This window comes from Ahaetulla prasina, chromosome 7, assembly GCF_028640845.1.
Source record: "Ahaetulla prasina isolate Xishuangbanna chromosome 7, ASM2864084v1, whole genome shotgun sequence".
Classification (NCBI taxonomy): Eukaryota; Metazoa; Chordata; class Lepidosauria; order Squamata; family Colubridae; genus Ahaetulla; species Ahaetulla prasina.
Genome location: NC_080545.1, coordinates 65,426,040 through 65,452,508, shown reverse-complemented (window position 1 = coordinate 65,452,508; position 26,469 = coordinate 65,426,040). Strand labels below are relative to the sequence as shown.

The window sequence follows — 26,469 nt, the reverse complement described above, 5'->3', positions numbered from 1 at the left end:
ACCTGACTACCAAGTCCAGATAATCTTCTTCCTCTTGACTAGAGTCTATTGTAGTTATTACCCACCACATTTTCTATAACTTTGATAGTTGTTCATTAATGTTGGAAACAAGCAAGCCCCTTAAACTAGGACCTTTTTCAAGGGGACCAATATCTCTTCTTTTGCAGGGAGATGCTATCTACAGGCAGGATTCAACTTCTTATCCTCTCAAGATTTGCCAAATAGCGTAATCAAATTTTGTCTGGCTTCCAAAGTGACCTAGTAGACTGTCATAGACCATACTAAAGAAAATTTTCAGTTCATCCCTCCTAACGGGGTGGGTGGGTCATTTTGAATACTGCATCTGAACAGGATTCGATAAAAGATCTTTTTTCACTCTGCCAGCCTTGCTACCATGATGTTATTTTATTGTTTTAAGGTGTTTTGTGTTCTAATTGTAATATTTTTTTAGTTGCAAACCACCTAGTCAATTAACTAAGATGAATGGCTATAGAAGTTGAATGAATAAATGGATATATGAATGAATGAATGAATGAAGCAAACAAACAAACAAAGGCTCAAATTTTAATTTATACCCATGTCTGATCATACTTTCCTTTGTTTTCTACCAGCTGGAATCTCTTTGTCTGCACCAACTCAGAATATCAAGGAGTCTTCCAAGATTTGTGGATGAGGACACTTGAGCAATCTTTCTAGTGCCTGACTCATATCTACCATATCTACCATACATTTGCAAGAAATCTTCCCTTCAAATAATTGGAAAATTCCTCAAATCCTGCCAAGTTCATCAGATCATTTTAATTAATTCATCCTTCCTGTGGAAGATGATGGTTCTGGTTAAAGCCATAGTCAAGAAGAAATGTTCTGTCCATGACAAAGGATTGGTAGAACTATCTTTTGTTACCAGACATTTCTCATCTTCTCCAAGATGAAAACCAGATCTAATGTGTGGCCATCTACTTTGTTAGGCCACTGATGGCCTGGGACAAGCCCATGAATTCACAGTGCTCACGAGAGCCTCTTTTTTCCACTCCCAGAGAAGGTAGTTTAAAATCCTTAATTATCAGACTGCACAACCATATCATCCCTAGAAATCAGATTTAGCATCTTAGGAAGGGGCACTCTTATGAAGCTAGAATGTGATGGAACATATAGTTGGGGGTGGAATCTCAGCAAGAGTATCGTATTTTCCCAGGGAGGAAGCAATCCAGGTGTGAAATCTGAAATTTTTCCCTTCCGGTTCTGTGGGCGTGGCTTAATTAGTGGGCATGGCTTGGTGGTCATGTGACCGGGTGGGCATGGCCAATAACAATAAATAATAAAAATAATAAACAAAGTACACAAAACAATAAGAGGTATCAAAAATCAACTTTCACACTCAGAAAGCTCAAACTCCTCAAGCTGCTGATCCAGTTCTACAGAGGAATTATTGAGTCTGTCATTTGCACCTCTATAATTGTCTGGTTTGGTTCTACAGACTTCAGAGGATAATTAGAACTGCAGAAAAAATAATTGCTACCAACCTGCCTTCCATTGAGGACCTGTATACTGCATGAATCAAGAAGGGGGCCATGAAAATATTTACAGCTCCCTCACATCCTGGACACATACTGTTTCAACTCCTACCCTCAAAACGATGCTATAGAGCACTGTACACCAGAACAACTACACACAAGAACAGTTTTTTCCTGAACGCCATAGCTCTGCCAATCAAATAATTCCCTCAACACTGTCAAACTATTTACTAAATCTGCACTATTAACCTTCCCATCGTTCCCATCACCCATCTCCTTCCACTTATGACTAACTTTGTTGCTTGTATCCTTACAATTTATACTGATATTGTTTCCTGATTGCTTAATTGTAGCCTATGACTATTATTAAGGGTTGTATCATTAAGTGTTAAATTTGTACCCTATGACTATCATTAAGTGTTGTAAATGTTGTACCTTGATGAAGGTATCTTTTCTTTTATGTACACTGAGAACGTATGCACCAAGACAAATTCTTTGTGTGTCCAATCACACTTGGCCAATAAAAACTTCTATTCTATTCTATTCTAAACACACACAACACAACTGACTCACACACAATGTAAAAGCAGTTGCACTTCACCCAAAATGGCCCCTGCAACAAGCAGGAACCTCACATAGCCACAAAAAGCTCAAAAACCAACATTCACACTTTACACACACACAACACAACACAGCACAACACAACTGACTCACACACACACAAAATGCCACATACAGCTTTGTGAGATTTTGTGTGTTTGTGTAGTTAGAATAAAACACTACAGAAACACACCAAATCTCAGAAAGCTGCACAAATATTTTATTTTATTATTTTATTTTATTTATATTTTTAGATAAAAACAGCTAAATTTAAAACTTCCTTAACTTTAAATTGCTATGTCTAAAAAAAATAAAACTCCCCCCCAAAAAACCCAATTAACTATTTTTTTAAAGCTCCCCCCACCCCCAGTTACTTACCCAATTGAAGGGACAAGGCAGGCAGATTGAGTTGCTAGCTGATGCAATTGATTGCAGCCACCGAAGCAAGGCAGGAAAAGCGAGCAAGCCCGAAAGAAGCAGCATGCTGCCAAGTAGGCAAGTGGGGACCAGGCGATTGGGTGGGCATGGACATGGGGTGGCCAGGGATTTTTGCTACCAGTTCTCCAAACTACCCGCCCCCATCACTACTGGATTGCCCGATCCAGTCCAAACTAGGAGCATTTCACCCCTGAAGCAACCCATCCCAGGAAGAAGCCAAAGACAAGACACTTCACAGTGCTGAACTGGATGGGGGAAGGAGAAAAAATGTAGCCACACCTTCATAGCTTAGCACAACTCAGCAATTGGAATAATATAACTAACAGCTTAAGCAGCATATGCTTCCTCTGAGCTACTAGTCTCATAACTGGATTCGTCTGGATTACTGGATTACTGCAATGCTCTCTACATGGGGCTCCCCTTGAGGGGCATCCGGAGGCTTCAGTTAGTCCAGAATGCGGCTGCGCGGGTGATAGAGGGAGCCCCTCGTGGCTCCCGTGTGACACCTATCCTGCGCAGACTGCACTGGCTACCTGTGGCCTTCCGGGTGCGCTTCAAGGTTTTGGTAACAATCTTTAAAGCGCTCCATGGCATAGGGCCGGGCTATTTACGGGACCGCCTACTGCTACCGAATACCTCTCACCGACCCGTGCGCTCTCACAGAGAGGGACTCCTCAGGGTGCCGTCAGCTAGGCAGTGCCGTCTGTTGACACCCAGGGGAAGGGCCTTCTCTGTGGGGGCTCCCACCCTCTGGAACGAACTCCCTCCAGGACTTCGTCAACTTCCGGACCTCCGAACCTTCCGTCGCGAGCTTAAAACACACTTATTCATCTGCGCAGGACTGGATTAGATTTTAAATTTACTGGTTTTAATTGGGTTTTATTATTTATATTGTTTTTAACAATTCGGCTATGTGGAATAAGTTTTTTATTTGTTATTTTAGTTTGTATTTATATGTATTTTTATGTGCCTGTGAACCGCCCTGAGTCCCTAGGGAGATAGGGCGGTATATAAATGTGAAAAATAAATAAATAAATAAATAAACTTCTCTGGTGCTATCTTGCTGAAGCTACTGAGAATTGGCATTCATATACATCATATACATACACACTCTAGAAAGCTTTCAAACATAACTAAAAAAGCAATCTAAAACAATCAGACATATAAAATATATAAAACCCCAAAATATAGAAGATAAACTATTGACTTCATACAGCTACCTTGCAGGCTTCCCATGGGATCTACAAGGCTCATGAAAAAATATGTCTTCCAGAATGCTAATAAAGATGGGCTAATTTCACCTCGGGGATAGGGGGAATGATGTTCCGGAAGGCAGGAGCCACAGCAAAAAAGGCATGCTTTCCGAGTCCCTCTGGTTGAGCTATTATGGAGATGGGACCCACAGCACATTTCTACTATCTGACCTGGTGGGACAGGTACATGTAATAGGGAAGAGATGGCCCCTCAAATAATAGGGTCCTATGCTATATAGGGTTTTAAAGCACCTTGAAACACCTAGAAGCAGATTGACAACCAATGTAGTTCATGGAACAGGTATAACCTGTCCCCCCTACTAAGAGCACATATAACTGACCATGCAGCAAGATTCTGCATTGGCTGAAGTTTCCAGATATATTCAAGAATAGCCACATGTAAAGTGTGTTACAGTAATGCATTCTTGAGATGACCAGGGCATGAATGTGAATAGAGAGCTTCACAGTCTAGGAAGGGGGCACAACTGGCACAAATATGAAGCTGTACAAAGGCTCTCCTAGCCATGACTGCCACCTGCTCCTTGAGGTCTAGGAGGACATATTGTTTGCCTAGGACAATGCCACCCTATCCTGTACCAAACTTAGTAACGTCCTTTAACCAGGAGACCCAAAACTCAAAGCCACTCAATCTTGCTGGGGTTCAGCTGAACCTGTTGGTTCCCATCCAAACCTCTACATTCTCTGCCATGTTTAGAAATGTTGATATCTCACTCCACAGCAATTCATGTTTTCCAGCTTCATGTAGATCTTAAATAGGAGTGCAGGGTGTACCAAAGTCTGTGGAACCCCATTTAATGAGAGTTGAGAGTGTGTTGGAAGAAATGTCCATCTGTGTTCAGTTCCAAGTGGGGAGAAAGACACTGGAAACATGGAGACTGCTTGAAAAGATGTTTTAATGGTGGGACAGGACCACGTGGTTTGAGGTCCTGGACAAAAAAGGCACATGGGAGAGAGAGAGGAGGGGGGGGAGAGAGAGAGAGAAAGAGAGAGACACCCTTTGTTGGGCTTTGAATTTGAGCTTGTATTCTGATTGGTTGTCAGACTCCCATGGGGCCATGCAGGGGTAACTTTGTAGGTTGTCTTTTGAATCCAAGCTTGTTTGACTCTTGCTGGGTAATGATGTAATGAAAGGGCTTTGGGAAATTCCTACTATGGCTCTGCCTGAAGGAGGTAGACCTTTGTTATGTAGAATAGACTGGCCCAGGCTTTAATGGCCCATTGACGAAAGTGGGGGGTGAGTTTCTGCCTCCCTTTTAGGGGAAATATTCTGCCCTTTTAATATTTCCTAAAGTATCTCATTTTCCTAGGAGAGGGGTGGGTGCTAACTTCCTACAAATGGGACCTCTCTCAATTAACACAACTGGTCCTAGCCCTACAGAAAGTGAATCAGCATAATACTACGCCACCCAATTTCAGCCTATAAGGCTAATCTAGAAAGAAACCATGGTTGGTGGTATCAAAGGCTGCCAAAAAGTAAAGAAAAGCAAGGACAGATGAATTATCCATTTCCTGCTCCCAGAATTCATCTAAAAACACAACCAATGCCATCTTTGTCCCATGTCCAGGCCTGAATCCTAACTGAAAGAGATCTAGATCAGGGGTCCCCAACCTTTCAGACCTCAGGGACCACTAAATGCATAATTTTAAATCCCATGGACCACTATTATGAACTGCCTAATGACCATCTGGGTAGGCGTGGGTAGGTAGTCATGTGACTGGGTGGGCATGGCCAACTCGATGTCACTCAATGTTGCAGGATGCCTTGCCGGCCACTCCTTGCCCCTCCCCTCCCAGCCACTCCTTGGCTCCCCGCCCAAGCTCTGTAGGGCTCCAACAGGAAGCCGTTGTTGGAGCTAAGCAGCCACCATGAGAAAGAGTTGGCAAAATGGCTCAGTTCAAATTGGATCTGGTTGAGAAGGAGGCTTAGCAGAAGCACCTCACTGAGGACTAGGAGCATAGGCTTTCCAAGCTGAGGGAAGACCTGGGGGAATGCAAGGCCTGGACGCTCAGCAGGCTGAGATGGTCAACCAATTCCAGGCCATGATGCAGTCCCACTGGAACAAGTCCCTCCGGCTCTTTGCCACCAGCAGTGCTTCCCTCCAGCCTTCGCCAAAAGCCCCGCACCAGGAGGCTGAAGTAGAACCTAAGTTGGAATTTCTGCGCCCTCCCCTACCTACACAAAAAAAACCCAAAGTGGGAGACTCTACAGCAATACAAACGTTCATTGCACGTATCTATCCCAGGGCCTGTAGTTTGAGGACCCCTGATTTAGTGCAATATAAAAAATGCAAATAATTTTTCTGCGGACCACCAAAATGTTCTCGTGGACCACCAGTGGTCCACAGACCACCAGTTGGTGACCGCTGATCTAGATAATCTGTTTTATTGAGAGCTCTCTGCTTCACAACCTTCCCTAAAGAGAAATTCATTACAGAAGGATCTGCATTAATTGAAAATGGAAATAATTGTTCTGTTCTACAGCTGATCACCACCTTTAAATCCACTGACAGACTCCACCTGCACAAGGTTTGTATGTTTGATACTGGAATTTAACCTTGTATCTTCTAAATTAAAATATAGAATCAATAATCACATAATAACTGTTATCTAGGCAAAAGGGGCTGAAACATTTTTTAAAATACATATCAATGAGGTTAACAATCTGAAGTGACTCAGACAGATGTTTCCCTAGTTCACTGGGAATAACAACAAGGAGGAGGTGCAGCACAACCAGACTTGCAAGATTATGTTTTTATAGTTAATTTTAATCAAAGTAATTTTAGCTTTCCTAGGGAGTTGAGTTCTTGGTCTTGTCTATCTATTAGGGCTGATGGTTTCCTAGTTGAGTGTAAAAACTGGATGGTTCATCTGAGTCAACAGACACACCAAGATTGCTTACAAAGTTCAAACAGACAGATTCCAAAGTTAGTTCAAAAGGATAAAATGAAGAACATGATTAACAAGTTAGAAAGGATATGTAAAAATGAAAATAAGAACAAAATCTTGAAAAAAGTGCTTACATTCAGGCGATAATGTGCACCATATCAGGAAAAATCAAATTGCAAAATGTATATTAGGCAAAATTGCAAACAAAGCTGCAAATAAGTAGCTATATCTAAATACACAAAATTTTATCACAGGAATGATTATATAAATTTTTAAATGTAGTTCTATTTCATACAGAATAAAGACTTGTGAAGCCATCTCACAGAGTTTAAATGCTAAATTTTAGTTTGTAGGCAGGCATGTCTCTACATGTCATACAATGGAATATAATTCTCTTGCTGAACCTGTGTCACTTCTCAATGCAATGATTTCCTTGTGGACATCTCTGTGTTGGCCAATTTAGTCTCTACTTCTTATCTTCCCCAGAGCAACTGTAGTCCTGACATGAAAACAAGATTAAGACAGATTTGCTAAGACAAGTGAAGATCAACTAATGTGAAGGGGGAGGAAGCCATTATGTAGTCCTCATTTCTATCCCAATCCTATCTTGTCCTTCTGCTCCTTTGCTGTTTATTTTCTTATCTTGGATTAAAAAAATATGGAGTTTAATATTGGGCTTCTTTGCTTTTGATTTTAGTAGCCTCTCCCTTATTTCTCTGATCATTTAAGGTTATTTTTCAATTTTGCTTTATTCAGTTTAATCCTTCCTAAATCAGGACCATCTGAGAAGCATATCTAGAGAAAACTAGAAAAAGACTGATCCTAATGGAGGCTGAAAAAGGGATGTTACTTTTAATTAGCATAACATTAATATTCCCTGATTTGTGTAATAATAATGGCATCATTCATACTTGGAAGGATGAACAGATCTTCAAGCCTTGAATACAAATAAATCTAAGCAAAATGGAGAGGAGGAAGTAAAAAGTAGTTTTCAGCCTCACATCCTGGACATAGCACAACAGGAAGGGCCAAATGCACTACCACAGAGTGCTCCCAAAGGCCAAAAGTCAACTAAGTAGGAAGTAACCGTCTTCTCGCCAAACACTCTGTGCATATGTTTCAGATTATTTCAGAAACTGGAAACAATCTAAATTAAGAAGACAACTACATTTCCATCACATTCCCTAACCCTGAAATCCAGATAAAGAACAGAGCCTACTGACTTTATTTAAAAATAACTTCTTTATTTGCATAGCCAAACCATTGCCAATTGCACATGGTGAGGCACCACCTGTTCTGTATCTCCACTGCAATATTTTGCATCCATTCAATACAGAGGAAATGCTGGCTTATTTATATAGACTCATGGAACCCAAGTAAATAGTCACTTCCAACATCATAAATAGAGCTCAACACAGTAAAACAAATGCAACGATGTTGCATTTTGAGAAAGAAGGATAGTGCTTAGATCAAGCAGTAGCAAATAACCTGACTTATTTCAACTGCAAGTTCAGTAGTATTTCTGATAATGTTCACACTACCCACAAAAATCATTCAAATCTTATCAGGTATGCAAGTGGGACTATTTTAATTGATCCTCCATTTTCAAAGATGGAATTGCTAGTGTTAACTGATTAGGGAGTAATCTATAATTCATGACAAATCAATGGAGCCTTTCCATATTTCAAGCACTAAATCCACCTGAACAGAAAGCCAACATATACTGTGTATCCCACTGGTGTTGGAGACTCCTTTCATTCTGAGGCTATAGAGAAGAACTAAGTGGATTCAAATTTGCCAGCTCAGAAAGTAACAAGCTATTAGCTACCTAGGAGTATGAATCAGACTGAGTGCAGGTGGCTAATATTCACATAGAAATAAATCAGTGCCTGACTTTGGGAGAATGCCAAACCCTAAATCAGCCATATAAAATTGTTTAATAAATAAAAAATACTAATTTATTAATTCATATCTGGCAATATGGTGATTTTCCAAAGCACCAGAAGGCAAGACAAGAAGCAATGGTTGGAAACTAATCAAGGAGAGAAGCAACCTAGAATTAAGGAGAAATTCCCTGACAGCAAAAACAATAAACCAGTGGAATAGCTTGCCTTCAGAAGTTTTAGGTACTCCATTACTGGAAACTTTTAAAAAGAGACTAGAGCCATTTGTCTTAATCACTGGTATAGGGTCTTCTGCTTGACCATTAGAAGATCTCCAAGGTCCCTTCCATTATTCTCTTGTATTCTGTTATATTCTATTATATTCTGTTATGAGTATATCCCAGATCCTCTCTTATTTGTTTTTAATAACTCTCCATTATGAACTCTATTCCTCTGACCCTGTATTTCTGGTTTCTCCTAATTCACCCTTAAAATTGATTTTTCAGCTTGCAATTGAATTGCCTACTGTGAATGTTATCCGTACTAGACTATTAGACTGCAAGACGTTTTCTTCTTGGCTGCACTTAACTGTCCTACTAGTTACAAACAAGTGTTTCTTTCTTTTCACCTCTTCTAATTCAAATGATTTATGATCAAGTGTCTATTGCTCCCTGCTTGTTGGTGACTCAGCCTAGTGCAGGATAACTGCCTGCACAGGCCATATACTACTTAGAATAATAATCTTTACACCGGAAATGACATTGTAAACTATTGCTGTCTTGGCAAAGTCAGTATATCCACTGAAATACTCTGGGACAGTTATGATAAATCTCACACCAAATTCAAATTCAGACATCAGGATGAGTGTTGTTACAGGAATAGATTTAAATATTTTAAAACTAGGATCTGTTTCATCACTTGATTGATTATATTGTGGCATCAACTTGGTGTCCAGTCTTAGCAACCATGTCAGATTCATTTTTTCCACAATGATCTAATCTGATCCTGCGAGTCTTCGAACAGGGCACCAGAGGTGGGTTTCAGCAGGTTCTGACCAGTTCTGGAGAACCGGTAGTAGAAATTTTGAATAGTTCGGAGAGCCAGTAGTAAAAATTCTTACTGGCCCTGCCCCCATCTATTCTCTGCCTCCCAAGTCCCAACTGATCAGGAGGAAATGGGGATTTTGCAGTAACCTTCCCCTGGAGTGGGGAGGGAATGGAGATTTTAGAGTATCCTTCCCCTGTCATGCCCACCAAGCCACACCCGTCAAGCTATGCCACGCCCACCAAACCACACACACAGAACGGGTAGTAAAAATTGTTGAAACCCACCACTGCAGGGCACTCATCTCCATTGCAACCGAGTCCATCCATCTTGCTGCTAGCTATCCTCTTCTCTTTCCTTCCACCTCTCCCAGCATTAGAACCTTCTCCAGAGAGGTGGGTCTTCACATACGTTTCTGCTGTAGGATAATTTGAGCTTGAACATGTGTGCCCTGAGTGAGTTGATTTGTTTGATGATCTATATGTTTGTTTTGTTCATTGTTCAGGATATTCTCAAGAATTTTCTCAACAGCAAAGTTCAAAAGCATTAATACACTTCTTATTCTACTTCTTCAAAGTCTACTTTTTACATCAATAGAATGTCACAGGGAATATTACTGCTTGCACTGTTCTGATCTTTATAGATATAAACACATCATGACATCTGAATGCATTTTGGGTTGTTATAAAAAAATAATTAGGTCCATTTATTTGCCTTGTGTTATGAAACTGGAACAACCTCAGTTTGAGTGAATAATGAAAACAGACATGTACAGATAGGCAGATACAGGTAAGTATGGAGCCCTAGCAAACTAATTCACTCACATTCATCACTGAGATTGAGTACTGGCAGAAGTACAACTAGATTTTCAGCAAAACATGTAACTGATTTTGAGAGCCATTTAATTTCTCTCATGCTGTTGTAAGGGACAGAATGCTCTCTTGTGCCATTTGAAAGCATTCTACTATGAGTAGCCCATAGCTTTTGCTTTTAATGAGAAGTAAATTTCCATTGACATTTCCCACCCAAAGGGCAAATTTCTTAAGTATGTAAGAGCTTGGGACTATATTAACACTGGAGAAATTCTATTATAACAGAGCAGCAGAGGATGTGGACAAGTCAATACTTCTAGTTAGTGAATTTTGTAAGAAAAAAATAATGCCTTGGTTATTTTACACCAAGGATTTGATGTTCTATCCTCTTCGTACCTAAACCATGTTTTCACTGCTTGTAACTTAATAGTATCTTCTCTACAGTTAAAACATCTGGGTTTAGCTTGCAAGGATACATCTAGACTTCCGCTTATAATGTAAGAATCCTATCCAACAGCCTTGCTAATAAGAGATAGAATGGTAAATGGTAGATCCAACTTTAGAAGAGGCATTGTATAACAAGTATATCTCTGTATTTTATTTGCTTATTAGAAACAGTATAAAACAGGCTGATTGAGAATTCATGATGTCTTCAATTAATCATCACATAATTTTCAAGGTGTACAGACTGATAACTCTATGACTTACTATGGAATTTTCAAAGGTTCGAATTTCAGAATAAATAGTCTGCAGATCCTTGGATCCTCTTTTTCTCCTTTTTTGGAAATAGGAACATTGATCTCCTTCAGCAATGATATCCATTTAAAAACAGTGATGCCAAAATGATAATGTTGTCACACAAGTATGTACTTGCACTGTGATGTTGAATTTAGGTTTGAAAGTTGCAGCATTAAAAGGAAAAGCAAACTCAAAATAAAAAGGAATTTCTTGAGAGTGAAGCTATTAAGCAATGCAATATCCTGCTCCACAGAATTATGGTTACTCCATCATTGGAGGTTTTCAAGCAAAGTTTTGACAGCTGTTTGTCTGAAATAGTATGCAGATTCCGGAGCTGGGCTGGGGGTTGGATGAGAAGTGATCCAAGTTCCCTTCTAGCTCTATGACTCTATGATTAATGGATCAATGCTGCATAGGTTACAAGAAAAATTTGTTCCAGTTCCTCACTGTGTAGGCAAATCTTAAATTGTGGATTAAAAATGAAGAAATTTGAAAAATCATGAAGCCTTGTCATAAGTCCCATGATCTTATAAAGTACAAGGAATACTTAGAGAATTCTACTTCTTGTTTTTCTCTATCATGTATTAGATTTGAATGAAGTGGGTATCGCTTCCCGGATATAATGTTTCTTTTTTATAATAAAAGTATTTTCTCTTATATCAAAATAAAAATTTACAATAGCATGTTCCTTCTCATCATTTAAACATTTTATTATGCACATTTCATGAACTAGTAGCTCTATTAGTTCAATTTAAACATTATTAATAACTATGCTAGATTAGCTTATTATAAATATCTAAAATCAGTGGTTTTCTAAAAGTAGTAATGGTTTTAATAACACATCTAGTATTTCAGGAGCAGCCTACAGGAACCTCTAGGACATTGAGCTTGTAAAGCAAGGAAGAAACCTTAGTAATTCCTTTAATCTCTTTAACAGGTAGGGCAACTAATGCTTGAATAAACTTAGTCAATGCCACAGGATGATTTCTAAAAAATGAAAGCTCATGATCAGTGGAGAAGAAATTTTTTTGGACCAGCTGAATCACCAGGAAAATTAAACCCTTATTCCTGGGTTTCAGCAGCTTTCACACAATGTTTAATTATAGACTGTTACAAATTTTTAGATGTTTTTATGGGTTTTTAATTTTTAATTAGTTTTTTGGGATTTTCAAGGTATTTTAAATTTGGGCCAAATTTGAATAAGTTTTTTAGCTACTGTTTTATCTGTATTGTGTGTATTTGATTGTTGTTTTTATTTGGCTGTTCACTGCCCTGAGTCCTTCGGGAGAAGGGCAATATACAAATTAAAATATTATTATTATTATTATTATTATTATTATTATTGTTGTTGTTGTTGTTGTTGTTGTTGTTGTTGTTATTATTATTATTATTATTATTATTATTGTTGTTGTTGTTGTTGTTGTTGTTATTATTATTATTATTATTATTATTATTATTATTATTATTATTATTATTATTATTATTATGAACTGTGGGCAGAACAAAGATAATAAATTATTATCACTGGTTCTTCAGATATTGATTTTGGAGGATGGAGGGCAGTTGAATAGTTGGGGCATACAGTTAGATGTCTTCACAGCTGGGTGCATAAGAGATCACTTGAGGGCCTGACTATTTCAGAAACAATCTCGTCCATTTCAAATCTACCCAGGAAATAAGATCTATAGGAATGATTCTTCTGAAGGTGATCCCACTCTTATTATACATGGGATTATTCTGTATTGCTCCTAGATCTTGGAATGAATTCTCTTGGGGCCTCTGTTAGGCTACAACATAGTAATCAGAAAATGTGTTGATACTTCTTTAAAACAGGCTTTTAATTAGGGTTTTAATTAGTAATTAATGTTATCATTAATTTTATTTTAAAACCATTTTGCATTCTGCTTTTAAATTAACTGACTGAAGGAAAATGCAAGGACCGGTTCATGTAATGACCAGAAGTCAAGACTGGTTTGAAAGTACTCCTTAAAAAAAATAAATAGCTGATTGAATGGTCATTTGAACTGAAAGTTGGGATGTAAATCAAATCAAATAAATATAAAAGCATCTTCTTCTCCATGAATTTGTTGAAACCTCTTTGTAAAGGTCCTCTGAACTGATTGCCATTTATACATCAAGGGGCAATGAATTCATCTATACATTAGTAAAATGTGTTTTGGGTAGTTTATTTTACCTATTTTGTGTTGCTTCCAGTTAGTGTCGCTGAATCATGTCCTTTTCTCAGATTAAGTGAGGAAGTGAAAGTAATTCTATCTTTGCCTCCTTGTCATAATTTCCTTTGGAGGTGACCAAGTTACTGCTATATGTTCGTTATGTGGAATAATTTGCCAAGTGCAGTTGTCCAGCCCCATACTGGAAAGACAGGCAGTTGCTTCTGTTTTGGTGTTGGCTGCTGGCCATGGTCTTCTTGTTACTTAGCAACTGGAAGTTTCTTTCCAGTGAGCTATCATTGCTGGTTAGGTGCAGAGAGAAATGCAGGATTTCTGGGAGGTTTTTTTTCCCCCAGCTTGCCATTCTGGATCATGAGTTTGTTCCTTACTTGGACAAGACTTGAATAGACAGGTCAGCAAGAAGGAGTACAGGCAGTGCTGCTTCCTGGCTTCCTATAAGAAATCTTCCTAGAGGATACATGATGTCTTTCCAAGTCACTGAAGATGATTTATGACATTGCCTTTAGCAGGCGGACTGAACACACAAACTTGTCATATATAAGCCTGAAAGCATGTGGAGGCCATGCAGCTGGAATCAGGCAGGCAGAAAGAGCAACCATGGTGGGTACTTAGCACCTGTATCTTGGAATATAAACTTTCTCAACCTCAAAATTTTTCAGATAAGGTGGCTTACCTCTCCATCACCTTAGCCAAAAATCAGTGAAGGAAGGTGGACACTATTGTTCAATATGGGAAGGTATTAGTTCTGTGAAGTATGTTCAAGCTGCATTTACAAGAAAGATAACTCTAATTTATCATTATGCATCAAGCACAATTAACAGAAAGGGATTCAGGGATGCAGTTATATGGACTATAAATTCATGAAGTATTTGAAATTATAATATAGTTGTGTTCCTGTCTCTCCTTTCAACCTGTCTCACATCAGTATAAATACAAAATCAGTGAAATGAAATAATGAAATGAAAATGAAATGGAGTCCTTGATTATTTGGTTGCAGATATTTCATTATCCAACTAGGTAACATATTCTTCTCTATTGGGATGAAATAATGCATCCAAAAGGAAATTTTAATAGTTGTGAAATCTGTATGAGAGAAAATGTGATCCCTTTTCAAGCAATTTTGGGATTTAAGCTTAATCACCCAGTGATTTAGTATTTAGTATTTTGTTTCAACAAGGCACCTAAATCTTTGCTCTTTGTATCCCCTGTTAATACCATAGTCAGGTCACCAAATTCAGGATCTATTACAATTTTTGAACACTGTTCAAAAGTCATCCTATGAAAAACATATTGTTGTGAGGAAAATAAATTTTCAGATGGATGTTAATAGACTAGAAACATAAACAAATAGAATAATACAACAAAAGAATGTGAGCTTGGAGTGCCTAGCTTGCAGCTAATCTTATCAAAATATTCCTACAGAAACCTATTGACATATTTCTTTTATTAAGATCATTATTCTGTTTATAAAGATAGTAACAGTAGAAGGGCAAGAAGTTAATTCAACTTTATTAGGTTATTACTTATGAACATGTATGCATGAATAATTTTTTCCTCTTTTCTTGCATCATTTTTCTCTCCTTTTTGAAATGTATAAATATCAGTACAATTTCTTTATTTTCAGAAATCTCTCTATTATTTGGTGGGGTAACTTCCATTACATGCTGTCTAATAAACATTGCAGTGAGCCTTGATTTATTTGCTTTCAGTCTTGTATTTTGATTCCACATTATGGCAATCTAGATGTGATGCCACATCTATAATACTCATTAATTATGTGCTATTAAGTCGGTGTTGACTCTTAGTGATCACATAGACAGACTTCTCCAGAATAATCTGTCCTCAGCCTGACCAAGGTCTTCCAATGATATACTGATTGCTGCTATAATTGAATTGATTCACCTTGCTGATGGTTGTCCTCTTCTCTTTTTTTATTTCATTCCACAATTCTTCCGGTTTGCTATCAACGATATTCAGGACCAAAAGAATTCCTAATGTTCTACTTGAAAAAGAGCATGCTCAAGACCATGTTATGGAATTTATTGGGGTTTTTTTCTTTTTCTTTAGCTTCCTGGCTTCTTGAATGTGCATATGAATGGAATGGAATGGAATGGAATGGAATGGAATGGAATGGAATAGAATAGAATAGAATAGAATAGAATAGAATAGAATAGAATAGAATAGAATTTTTTATTGGCCAAGTGTGATTGGACACACAAAGAATTTGTCTTGGTGCATACGTTCTCAGTGTACATAAAAGAAAAGATACCTTCATCAAGGTACAACATTTACAACACTTAATGATAGTCATAGGGTACAAATTTAACACTTAATGATACAACCCTTAATAATAGTCATAGGCTACAATTAAGCAATCAGGAAACAATATCAGCATAAATCGTAAGGATACAAGCAACAAAGTTACAGTCATAAGTGGAAGGAGATGGGTGATGGGAATGATGGGAAGGTTAATAGTGCAGATTTAGTAAATAGTTTGACAGTGTTGAGGAAATTATTTGATTGACAGAGTGATGGCGTTTGGGAAAAAACTGTTCTTGTGTCTAGTTGTTCTGGTGTACAGTGCTCTATAGCGTCGTTTTGAGGGTAGGAGTTGAAACAGTTTATCTCCAGGATGTGAGGGATCTGTTAATATTTTCACAGCCCTCTTTTTGATTCATGCAGTATACAGGTCCTCAATGGAAGGCAGGTTGGTAGCAATTATTTTTTCTGCAGTTCTAATTATCCTCTGAAGTCTGTGTCTGTCTTGTTGGGTTGCAGAACCAAACCAGACAATTATAGAGGTGCAGATGACAGACTCAATAATTCCTCTGTAGAACTGGATCAGCAGCTCCTTGGGCAGCTTGAACTTTCTGAGTTGGCGTAGAAAGAACATTCTTTTTTGTCCTTTTTTGATGACGTATTTGATGTTAGCTGTCCATTTTAGATCTTGAGATATGGTAGAACCTAGAAATTTGAAGGTTTCTACTGTTGATATCGTGTTGTCTAGTATTGTGAGAGGTGGAAGTATGGAAGGGTTTCTCCTAAAATCTACCACAATTTCTACAGTTTTGAGTGTGTTCAGTTCTAAATTGTTCTAGTTGCATCACGAAGTTAGTCGTTCAGCCCATCTGTATGCGGATTTATCATTGTCTCGAATGAGACTGATCACTGTTGTGTCATCTGCGAACTTTAGTAGTTTAATAGATGGATCGTTAAAGATGCAGTCATTGGTATACAGAGAGAAGAGAAGTGGGGAGAGCACACAGCCTTGGGAGGCCCCTGTGCTAATTGTACAGGTATTTGATGTGATACTGCTTAGCTTCACCTGCTGCTTCTTGTTTGTTGGGAAGCTTGTGATCCACTTATAAGTCTGTTCAGGTACCTGCAGCTGGTTTAGCTTAGTTAGAAGAGTGTCTGGAATGATGGTATTGAATGCTGAACTAAAGTCTACAAAGAGGATCTTTGCATATTTCTTTGGAGATTCAAGATGTTGTAGGATGTAGTGCAGAGCCATATTAACAGCATCATCTGTTGATCTATTTGCTCGGTATGCAAATTGCAAGAGGTCTAACAGCAGATCCGTGATTGTTTTCAAGTGGGACAGAACTAGCCTTTCAGAGGTTTTCATGACTACAGATGTTAGAGCAACTCATCTGTAGTCATTCAGTTCCTTGATGATGGGCTTCTTTGGCACTGGGATGATAGCAGAGCGTTTGAAGCAAGAAGGAACATAACACATCTCTAGTGATTTATTGAAGATATGGATGAAGATGGGGGCCAATTGATCAGCACAGACTTTTAAGCAAGAAGGAGTTATCTTGCCTGGGCCTGGAGCTTTTCCTGGCTTTTGTCTGCGAAATAGGTCTTGCACTTCCTTTTCTGTGATCACTAGGGGTTGTGAACCCAATGGGATGGGGTCAGTTGTAGGAGGCTTGGCTGTTGTTGATGTGTCTGAGATGGGGGTTGTGGAGATAGGTGGCTGTAGTTTCCTTTCAAACTTTCAGTAAAACACGTTCAGGTCATCTGCCAGTTGTTGATTTCCTTCAGCCTGGGAAGGGGGTTTGCCGTAGCTGGTAATATTTTTAAGAGTTTTCCACATGTTTGCTGATTCATTTGTTTGAATAGTTTATAATGTTTCATAACATCCCGTAGCCACATCTTTGCTGTTATAATTCTTCCTCTTCCTCACTCCTTAACCAATAATATAGTCAATTTCTGTGTATTCCATCAAGCAATGATCTATGTATATGTGTTGTTTTCATTGTTTGAAAATTGTTTTACCAACAAAGAAATTATTAGATTGGCAGAAATTGATCATTTGTTCTCCTGCTTCCTTTCAGTTTCTGAAACCATACAATCCAATCACATTTTGCTCCTTGCTATTTCTGATCTGGACATTGCTTGCATGTTTTGTTGATTTTAGATTGAACTTAACCATATAACTCATTGGTCACTTCTGCACCAGTAGCTAGTATAAATTTGGATAATTGTCATGTTAAAGTATTGTTGTAAAATCTAATTGATGTTATTCAGTTATCAAAAGCATTATATTCAAGAATTGCCTTTGATATCCTGTATTCTTACTGATTATGAAAGCAATGCTGTTCCTTTTCATGTTCTGAGTAATAAATTCAAATTACCGATGCCTAAGAGTCAATCTGTGTGGTTGATTCATTTCATGTTGCATTATATTGAACTTCCCCATTTTCATGCTTCTTGTATTCCATATTCTCACTGTAGTTCCGTCTTTGCAGCTTTTGATGTTTTTTTCCTACATGGCAACTAGATGTCTTGACAACTTTAGCCAAATAAACACCAGTAGTACTATGCAAGAGTTTCAGCAGCATGTTGAATGCCATCTGACCTAAGGGTCCATCATCCAGCATTTTATCATCAGTCATTTTATACTATCTAGCTGGTTTTCTTATCAACTTATAAATCATTTCTATTTGCCTTCTCCTTCACGGAATGAAATGATGCCTTTGGCACTGTCACCTCCAGCATTTTCCTATGTCATTGCTGCCCATTTATTTTAGCTGAGCAACTGGGATGGCTTTCATGCCTTGGCATACATTCCCTCATTTTTGCTCTTCCAGCCCAGGATCATCTCATCAACACAATGAAGCAACATAGTAGGGTTGAATTGTAAATTGTAAAGAAAAATTGAAGTGTTAATCCAGAGTCAGCCTTCTCTTGTGTTCTGTAAGTGAGTTCCATGTAAGATTATCATTATACTCAACTAGGCCTGTTTAATACCAAGTCTGCATGTATGTCCCACTTCCCATCTCCATGTTCTGTTCTGTCCTCAGCCCAGCAGTGTTGGGTAACGTTTCTTTTGGATTCAGTACTATGAGTACTGTACTTAAAACAGTTTTGCAAGAAAATAACAGATAACTGTTTTGATAACTGAATAACATCAATGAGACTTTACAACAATACTTTAACATGACAATCATTAACATTATATAAACATTAGACAGCAGTCAATGAATATTCAGGAATGTAATAAAACAAAGAAAGAAAGATAGATGAGGGAAAGCAGATCTCTTAAAAGCTAGCAAAACCAGACCTTCTGGTTAGGTCTGCATCTAAGTTCCATCCCGTAGAGGATTCTGACTAGCTTATACAGGTTTGAATCAGTGGTGGGTTTCAAAAAAATTTGCTACCGGTTCTGTGGGTATGGCTTGGTGGGCGTGGCATGGCTTGGTGGGCATGGCAGGGGAAGGTTACTGCAAAATCCCCATTTCCTCCAGAATAGTTGGGACTTGGCAGGTAGAGAATAGATGGGGGAAGGGGCCAGTCAGAATTTTTACTACCGGTTCTCTGAACTACTCAAAATTTCCGCTACCGGTTCTCCAGAAATGGTCAGAACCTACTGAAACCCACCTCTAGTTTGAACCATAAGTAAGCAGATCTGCTTTTCAATGGTTTTATCTCCCTGGATTTTACCAAAGGCAAGAAGGACAAGTGTCTGTTATCTTGCTCTGCTTTGATTGCCAGGAATGAGACCATTAAGGATCAAGTTGAGGAAACTCACCAAGAATAAAACCATCGAGGTTAAGGATTCTTTCTTCATATCAGGTGGCAAAGACACCATCTAAGAGTTAAGGAGTATCTTTTCTCAAAGTTAATTGGATTGAAGGTGAGAAACTCATCCTACTCCACTCAGGATTCTCACCAAGGAAAATGCAAAACAAAGCATAACCCAAATCTTTAATGACTTAAATAAAGGTTTGCTTATTACAGTACTGAACGATTACATGAAAATATAAATTAATGTATGGTTCTATATGTCATATATTATCATGATGTGCCTGAGGGAAAGAGGCCCACACTGCTCTCCAATTCCTCCTTGCCAATATTTTGATGGATGCACCAGCAAAACACCACCTTTGTTCTTTTTAAATAATCTTTCAATTTGCCTCCCATTTTGCCCTTCAAGCTCTGATTTTATTCAACTATACTTTGGGTAAGAAGCCCATATAATAAATTTTGATGCATCCTTTCCTTTTCCGAGGTTTACATAAAAATTCTAGCTATTTCTTGGTTTCTTAGTCGAAATAAAGCATTGCCCAAGCAATAGTGCATAAAACAATCTCAGGTATTTTGAGAATATCTATAGTAGACACTGGCATTTTCATCTACTATATACATTGAAAGATATTGTTTAACACATCCAAGAATGTGTATTGTCCTCTGTATGGCATAGATTTTTCATACATAAATGGATGATGTTTCTCAGGTGCAAAGGAAGAAAGCAATCACTTTCCAGGGAAAATATTCTTGCAAAGATGTGTCTTTTTCTCTGCATTTGAAACCTAATATTTTGGCACTGGCAAAACTTAATTATTGATCCAAGTTATACAAGTTTCCCTGGGTTGGCATATTTCAGAAGTGTTGAATTTCAATTTCCAGTTCATACATGTAATAGAACTATGGTGCTTGAAAGCACTATATTAGGAAAAGTTGAAGTACAGAATACAGAATAACAGAGTTGGATGGGACCATGGAGGTCTTCTTATTCAACCCCCTTCTCAAGCAGGAGACCCTATACCAATGGTGGCAAACCTATGGCATGCATGCCAGAGGTGGCACACAGATGCCTCTCTGTGGGCATGTGTGCCATTGCCCCAGCTCTGTTTCTGGTCTCTGCCGCACATATGTGCATGCCTCCCACCAGCCAGCTGGTCTTTAGGTCTTTGTCACGCAAGCGCAGGGCGCAGGCGCACATGTGCCTGCACCTTGCAGTTTGGGCAGGGTGTGAGTGCATGTGTGGGATACACGAGCATGCGTGGGGTGAGCATGCGCATGCACCCACATCTTGCAGTTTGGCCACACTTGGTGCCTAAAAGGTTCACCATCACTGCCCTATACCATTTCAGACAAATGGCTGCCCAATCTTTTCTTAAAAGTCTCCAGCGATGGAGTCCTATGAAGATGGGGTGCTGAGCAGCGGGAAGTTTGTTTTCTCCCGCCAACAAACAGCTGATTTCACTGCCAGGCAGTACGCTTCCCAGATTTGAACGGGAGCAACTAGGAATGATCCAAGACAATCCTTGAATGACAGTAAATGTGCCTGAGAAGAGGAATTGATGGTTGCAATTTCGGTATTTTTAAAAACAGGATTCTTGGCAAGTTAAGAAGAGAACATTTGGGAAATAATTCCCAATAAGACAATTCCTAACAACTGGCATTATAAAAAAAACATCTTCAAGCGCTGCATAGTTGCAGACTCTATTAAAAATGTTGTGAGGTTTACCAACTTCAACCAGGATCTTAAAAGTGGGCTAGGAAGAACAATGGTGGATGAATCCAGGGACCTTTACAGGTAGTCCTCTGTTTACATGACAGTTGGGACTGGAACTGCCATCACTAAATAACATGATTGTAAAGTGCAATGTCACATGACTATGCCATTTAGTGATGGCAATTTCAGCTGGTTGCCATTGTGAAGTGAATCTCACACCATGGTTAAGTGAGGCTACTACAGGGTAGCTGTTTGCAACTCTGCTGGCTTCTGCATTGACTTTGCTTGTTGGAAACTGGCAAAGAAGATCACAAATGGCAACTGTGTGACTTCAGCACCATTGTAAGCGAGAACCACCTGTTGGCATCACCTGTATTGTACTTTACTTGCAGTATTAGCATTTGTTGGATAAGAAGAATGGGAGGGGGCTCAAATGCAAATGGTTAGTCAATGGAAAAACCAAGAGTCATTAATGGAAAGCAGAGAATGCTGGACTTGATCAGATTTATCGGTGTAGAGCGTTTCTGATTATCTCTCTCCCTCTCTGTAATACTTTACCAATGCCTGCTTCTTAGGGCTGAGAGAGGGTGACTGGCTCAAGATTACCCAATAGGCTTTGTTTTTAAGGCAGGACTGGAACTCATGCTCTCCCAATTTAACCATTACACTCAAACTGGCTGCCTTATTTTGTAATTGTAGTTGGTAAAAAGATGCAATAAATGATTTACACACTATTTGAAACTATGTTTTTTCACATTGTGAGCCACTGATGAGAGGAAATATCACTGATAACGTATGAAGAAAGTGGGTGTTATTTCCAGGCAATGGAGCTGTAACTGTTCCTCTTTTTTTTGACATAGTAATTATAGTTTGCATATATGAGAAATATTAGTAAGACATATTGACCTTTCTGCATCCTTGGGCTTAGTTTATTACTGTACAATTATAGTAACCAGTACTATCAAAAAATTACCAATGGCTTTTGCTGGCTCACATCTTTCAACCCATTTGGTAGTTATGTCCCGTTTCCACCACACCACACCCCATCTTCAGGGACCTCCAGCCTTTTGATTCTAAATGTTTCATCAACTGACAAACAGGTTTGCCACATTTGTTCAAATAGAAAAAAGAGAGTTGGTGAGGAATCTTGTTGTCAGGTATAGTACACATAAATAGAGGATTCCTCTGTTCTTTTGGAACAGTCCACAGATCAGGTTTCTATCAACAGAAACCATCAACAACAATCCAGGTTTTGCAATCTTCCAGTTATACCTTTGCTACCGTATTTGGAATCACTTGTTATTTTAGTGTTCATCTCTGTTCAATTTATTCTACATCTATCAGAGCGGTAGTAATTTCTTTGCACATACTATGAAAAGATTAGTTCTTAAACCCTCTACCAAACCCCCTACCAAAGGAAAACAGCAAAGAAGAATTTTGAGCAGAATGCTGGAAAACCTTGCCCCATAAAAGTATTTTGGAGACTGCAAAAGACAGTATCTCAAACCGTTTGGTAGAGGGTTTCAGAACTAAATTGACTAGTGAAACACAGTGGTATGCATTTAAAATGTCCTGGAAGAATATATGTTTTGTGTTTCTCTCCCCCTCTGTGTGTGTGTGTGTGTGTATCTGCCTGTCTGTCTGTCTGTCAGCTAAGAGGCTGCACAGCAGAGCTGACAGTTAATGCAGGACAAGAGAAGTATGAGATCTTCACATAATGATGGCACAGTCCTTGCGTAATGACCACAACAGAAGTGCCATTGCAGGTGGTGCAGTTGCAGGACATTTTGCTTAACAATTGCTTTGCTTAGTGACAGAAATTTTGATCACAAATATAGTTGTTAAGCGAGGACTACCTGTATGCTTTTAGGTGCAATTCAAGGTGCTGATTATTACCTATAAAACATTTCATGGTAAAGGCCTTGATATTTAAGGGGCCTGTCTAGGAAACTCCACTTTCATAGTTTCTGTCTATCTCTTGTGATTGGGCAAAGATGGCATATTTTAGCTCCAATCTATTAGGCTGTGTCACCTGGTGGAATCTAGAAAATATGCCTGCTTTGTCACAGTGCCTGCCTGAGGGTATAACATTCCCCTGAGATCTGTCTAGCTCCCACTCAGATCATGTTGAAAGAGCTCCTAAAACCTGGCTATTCCCTCAAGTCTTAGATTAGATCGCGTGGTAGGTCCTGCATGTTGTATTATTTTTAGAATGAATGACCTTGTCTGTGGTTTTCAATTTGCATCATTTTTGCTAATGATTTTATTATAATTGCATGCTGTCTTGAGTTGTCATGGAGTTGGGTGGCATTAATTAAATAAATAAATTAGATACTATCTTTTGCAGTCTCCAAAATACTTTTATGTGGCAGGGTTTCCCAGCCTTCTGCTCAAAATTCTTCTTTGCTGTTTTCCTTTCCCTTACTCCATTTTGTTCTAAAATCATACTTTTCTGAGTACCTACAGAGTGCAGATTCATTTTGTTTTTTATGTGTACTTATTTCAGAGTTCTACTATTTAGAACTTTTCTTCCCTTTCTCCCCATTTAACCAAGGTCAAACAATAAAAGGAACCATAGCTCTTTTTATTCTCATTACTTCTAAAAACCAATTCAAGGGCTTTTTTTCAAGCCCCAAAAATTCTGTGACTGGTTCTGTATTCATAGTTTGCTTAAATTCAATCCTCACCCCCAATGCCATACACAATTCAATCATGGTGAGAGTTGTGTTGTCTCTTAGAACAATACCTACATTTTTCCCCCGCTATTGCTGAGGGAACTAATGACATTTGCTTGAACACTATGAAGATTCCACCTTTAGTTATGGGGTTAGTAATAGGCTCATCTTTAAAAGACAGAGAAAGCAACATTTTACAACAAGAGCACTGAGTCACTGGAGAACTAACATTTGATGAAATTTTATTTTCCTTTATTGACAGACTATGTGTTGATAACAAAAGAGTTATCAAGAGTTTCTTTTCTGATAGGAAAATTTGCTAAAGCAGATGCACTTGCATTGTCCAATAGATATGAATATTTTTGCTATTGGGTCTATAATTCTAAAAAGGAGCCAAATCAAGCTAATACTGTATCAGTGGACCCATTACTACCCAATTCTGTCAGAAAAGATTTGGATGAAGAATTGAAAGAACTCATTGCTTCCCAGCAAAATGTGAAGTTATTCCATTGCTCTTGATAAAAACAATTCCCTCCTTCTGCATCGATGGGCCAAACATGTATGCCCCATAAAAACAAGAAATGAAATCAATTGCCTGAAAACGTTAAAGCATTTGAGTATTAGGCTTGACCCAGTTTCTTGTTTCCTGATTTCAAAATTTCAATGCCCAACAACAAATAAGGGCATGTATCGTCTCTCACAAAAAATACAGAAATCAGCCATTGTGCAACTTTTCATATAGTCTGCAAGTCCATTGCAAGGTAATGAAGAATCTTGTAAAAAATTAGACATGGTGGTAATTTTCTGTTAGTTTGGATGAGGCTCTTGTTGATGTCTCACCAAATTCATAAGACCACTAGCAGCAAGTCATTAGCACAAACTTTAGATCCAAATTTTTGAGAGACAGTAGGGTTTAATGGCATTTCACACACTAGGAAAATAACAATATAGGATATGTCCAGAACTAAGTGATAATTTTTGCAATTATAATTAAAATATCCTAGAATTACACTACTGAGAGGATGGTTTTATATAACAAATAACACTATTGAAATCCTGTTCTGATATTATCCTCCAAAGAAGTCTTAAATTAGGTGGTCCAGAATTCTGAATCCAGTTGGATATAATGGATTTATTTTCAATTATATACAGTTCTTGCTTCAGTGATGTGTTCAGCGAATGTTCAGATAACAATGGCGCTGAGTGAGGGGTACCTACAATGGGTTCTCATTGTTGTCACCATTGCAATGTCACTGTGGCAACTTGGGCATTCAGCAACCAGCTCTCAGCTGAAATATTGTAGCAGCCCACAGTCACTTGATCGCCACTTCCAACCTTTCCTGCCAGCAAAGTCAATGGGGGAAGCCAGCAGGAGGTTGCAAATGCAATCACAGGACCATGGGATGCTTCTTAATACTCTTCTTAACTCACTGGATTATGTCTGATTATTCAATTTTGGAACAGTCAGATCAGCTCTCAGCTGTTCCAGAGAGCCTTTTCCTAATTATGTGAAGCCATATTTATTTTCTGTTTATTGTTTTGTTTTTCTGTTTGGGTTTTGTGATTTTATTGTTTTATTATTGTATTCCCATGAGTGTTTTATTTGATTTTGTTCTTCATGTAAACTGCTGAGCATCTCTGGATCGTGGCAAAGTAGAAATGAGGACAATAAATAAAAATTCCCTACATTTACTTTTATTTACCCAAATGTAGTACCTTCCAAATATGCTGGAGTCCCAGATGTACAATCCCAATATAGCTGGAAGACACCAGTGGGAGAAAATTGCGGTAGGTATGGGGGAGTCTAACTTTCTGAGCAACTGCCTAGGGCTGGAAGCAATCCAGCACAGCTTCCAGATTTCCAAAACCACATTAAAGCTTGATTTTCAGACAATTGGTAATACAATGGCCTTGCACCCACTCTGCTACTTGTTGCACTTCCTTTTTTCATAGAGGCTATGATGTGAAATAAAGCTGTGAATTGCATTATCTTTTCTTTTCCTTTTGTATTGTACAGTGGCACCCACTGAAATATATTCAATTGTATGATATGTCATACTTCCCAACCACCATTTTCTAAGGGATAAGTAAAGACAGATTTTTTTCGATGAAGACTCAGATGATGCAGCTTCTTAATTATATATCTTGCATGACAGTCTAGCTCCACCCACTTCAGTGAACCAGCCAGCCAATCTCTCCCCTGCTGGTTTCTCCTTTTGTTCTTTAAAACTCTTTTAGTATCTCACAAACTCCAGACAGGGGAAACGAGCCAGCCACCAGATAAAAATATCTCAGAGATCCCAAGAAAGATTGTCACTGCCACATTGGCTCAAGCAGAAGTGAAAAAGCTTGAACTACTAGAACGGGATGAAACTAAGATTGCATGTCTCCTCTCCAGACCCTCTCCAGGCTCTGCTAATAGATGACTGAAAAAAGGCGATTCAGTTTCCTCCTATTTCGAAACAGGAAATGCAAAAAACCTGCAGCATGAATTTTAAAATAAAGTTAATTTAATTTAAAAAGATAATTTCCCTTCTACTAATCTGGGGTAGGGGGAGAATTAGAGAATATTGGTCCTGCTTCTTTTATGATGAGACCCTACCTATTTGACCTATTGTTTTCCCCCTGGCAGTCTTGTCCCCTTTCAAAAATGTTAAGCATATACC

The 26,469-nt window shown here is 38.5% G+C and overlaps 1 protein-coding gene across 1 annotated transcript in view; it reads right to left on the bottom strand.

The window, feature by feature from the left end:
- SHISA8 (shisa family member 8) overlaps positions 1-18,282 on the bottom strand; it is a 71,642-nt gene extending 53,360 nt beyond the window's left edge. The window contains exon 1 of the mRNA XM_058191664.1: positions 18,157-18,282. Coding sequence (XP_058047647.1) covers positions 18,157-18,282 — 126 coding nt within the window. The remainder of the gene's footprint in view (positions 1-18,156) is intronic.
- Positions 18,283-26,469: the final 8,187 nt, after the last annotated feature.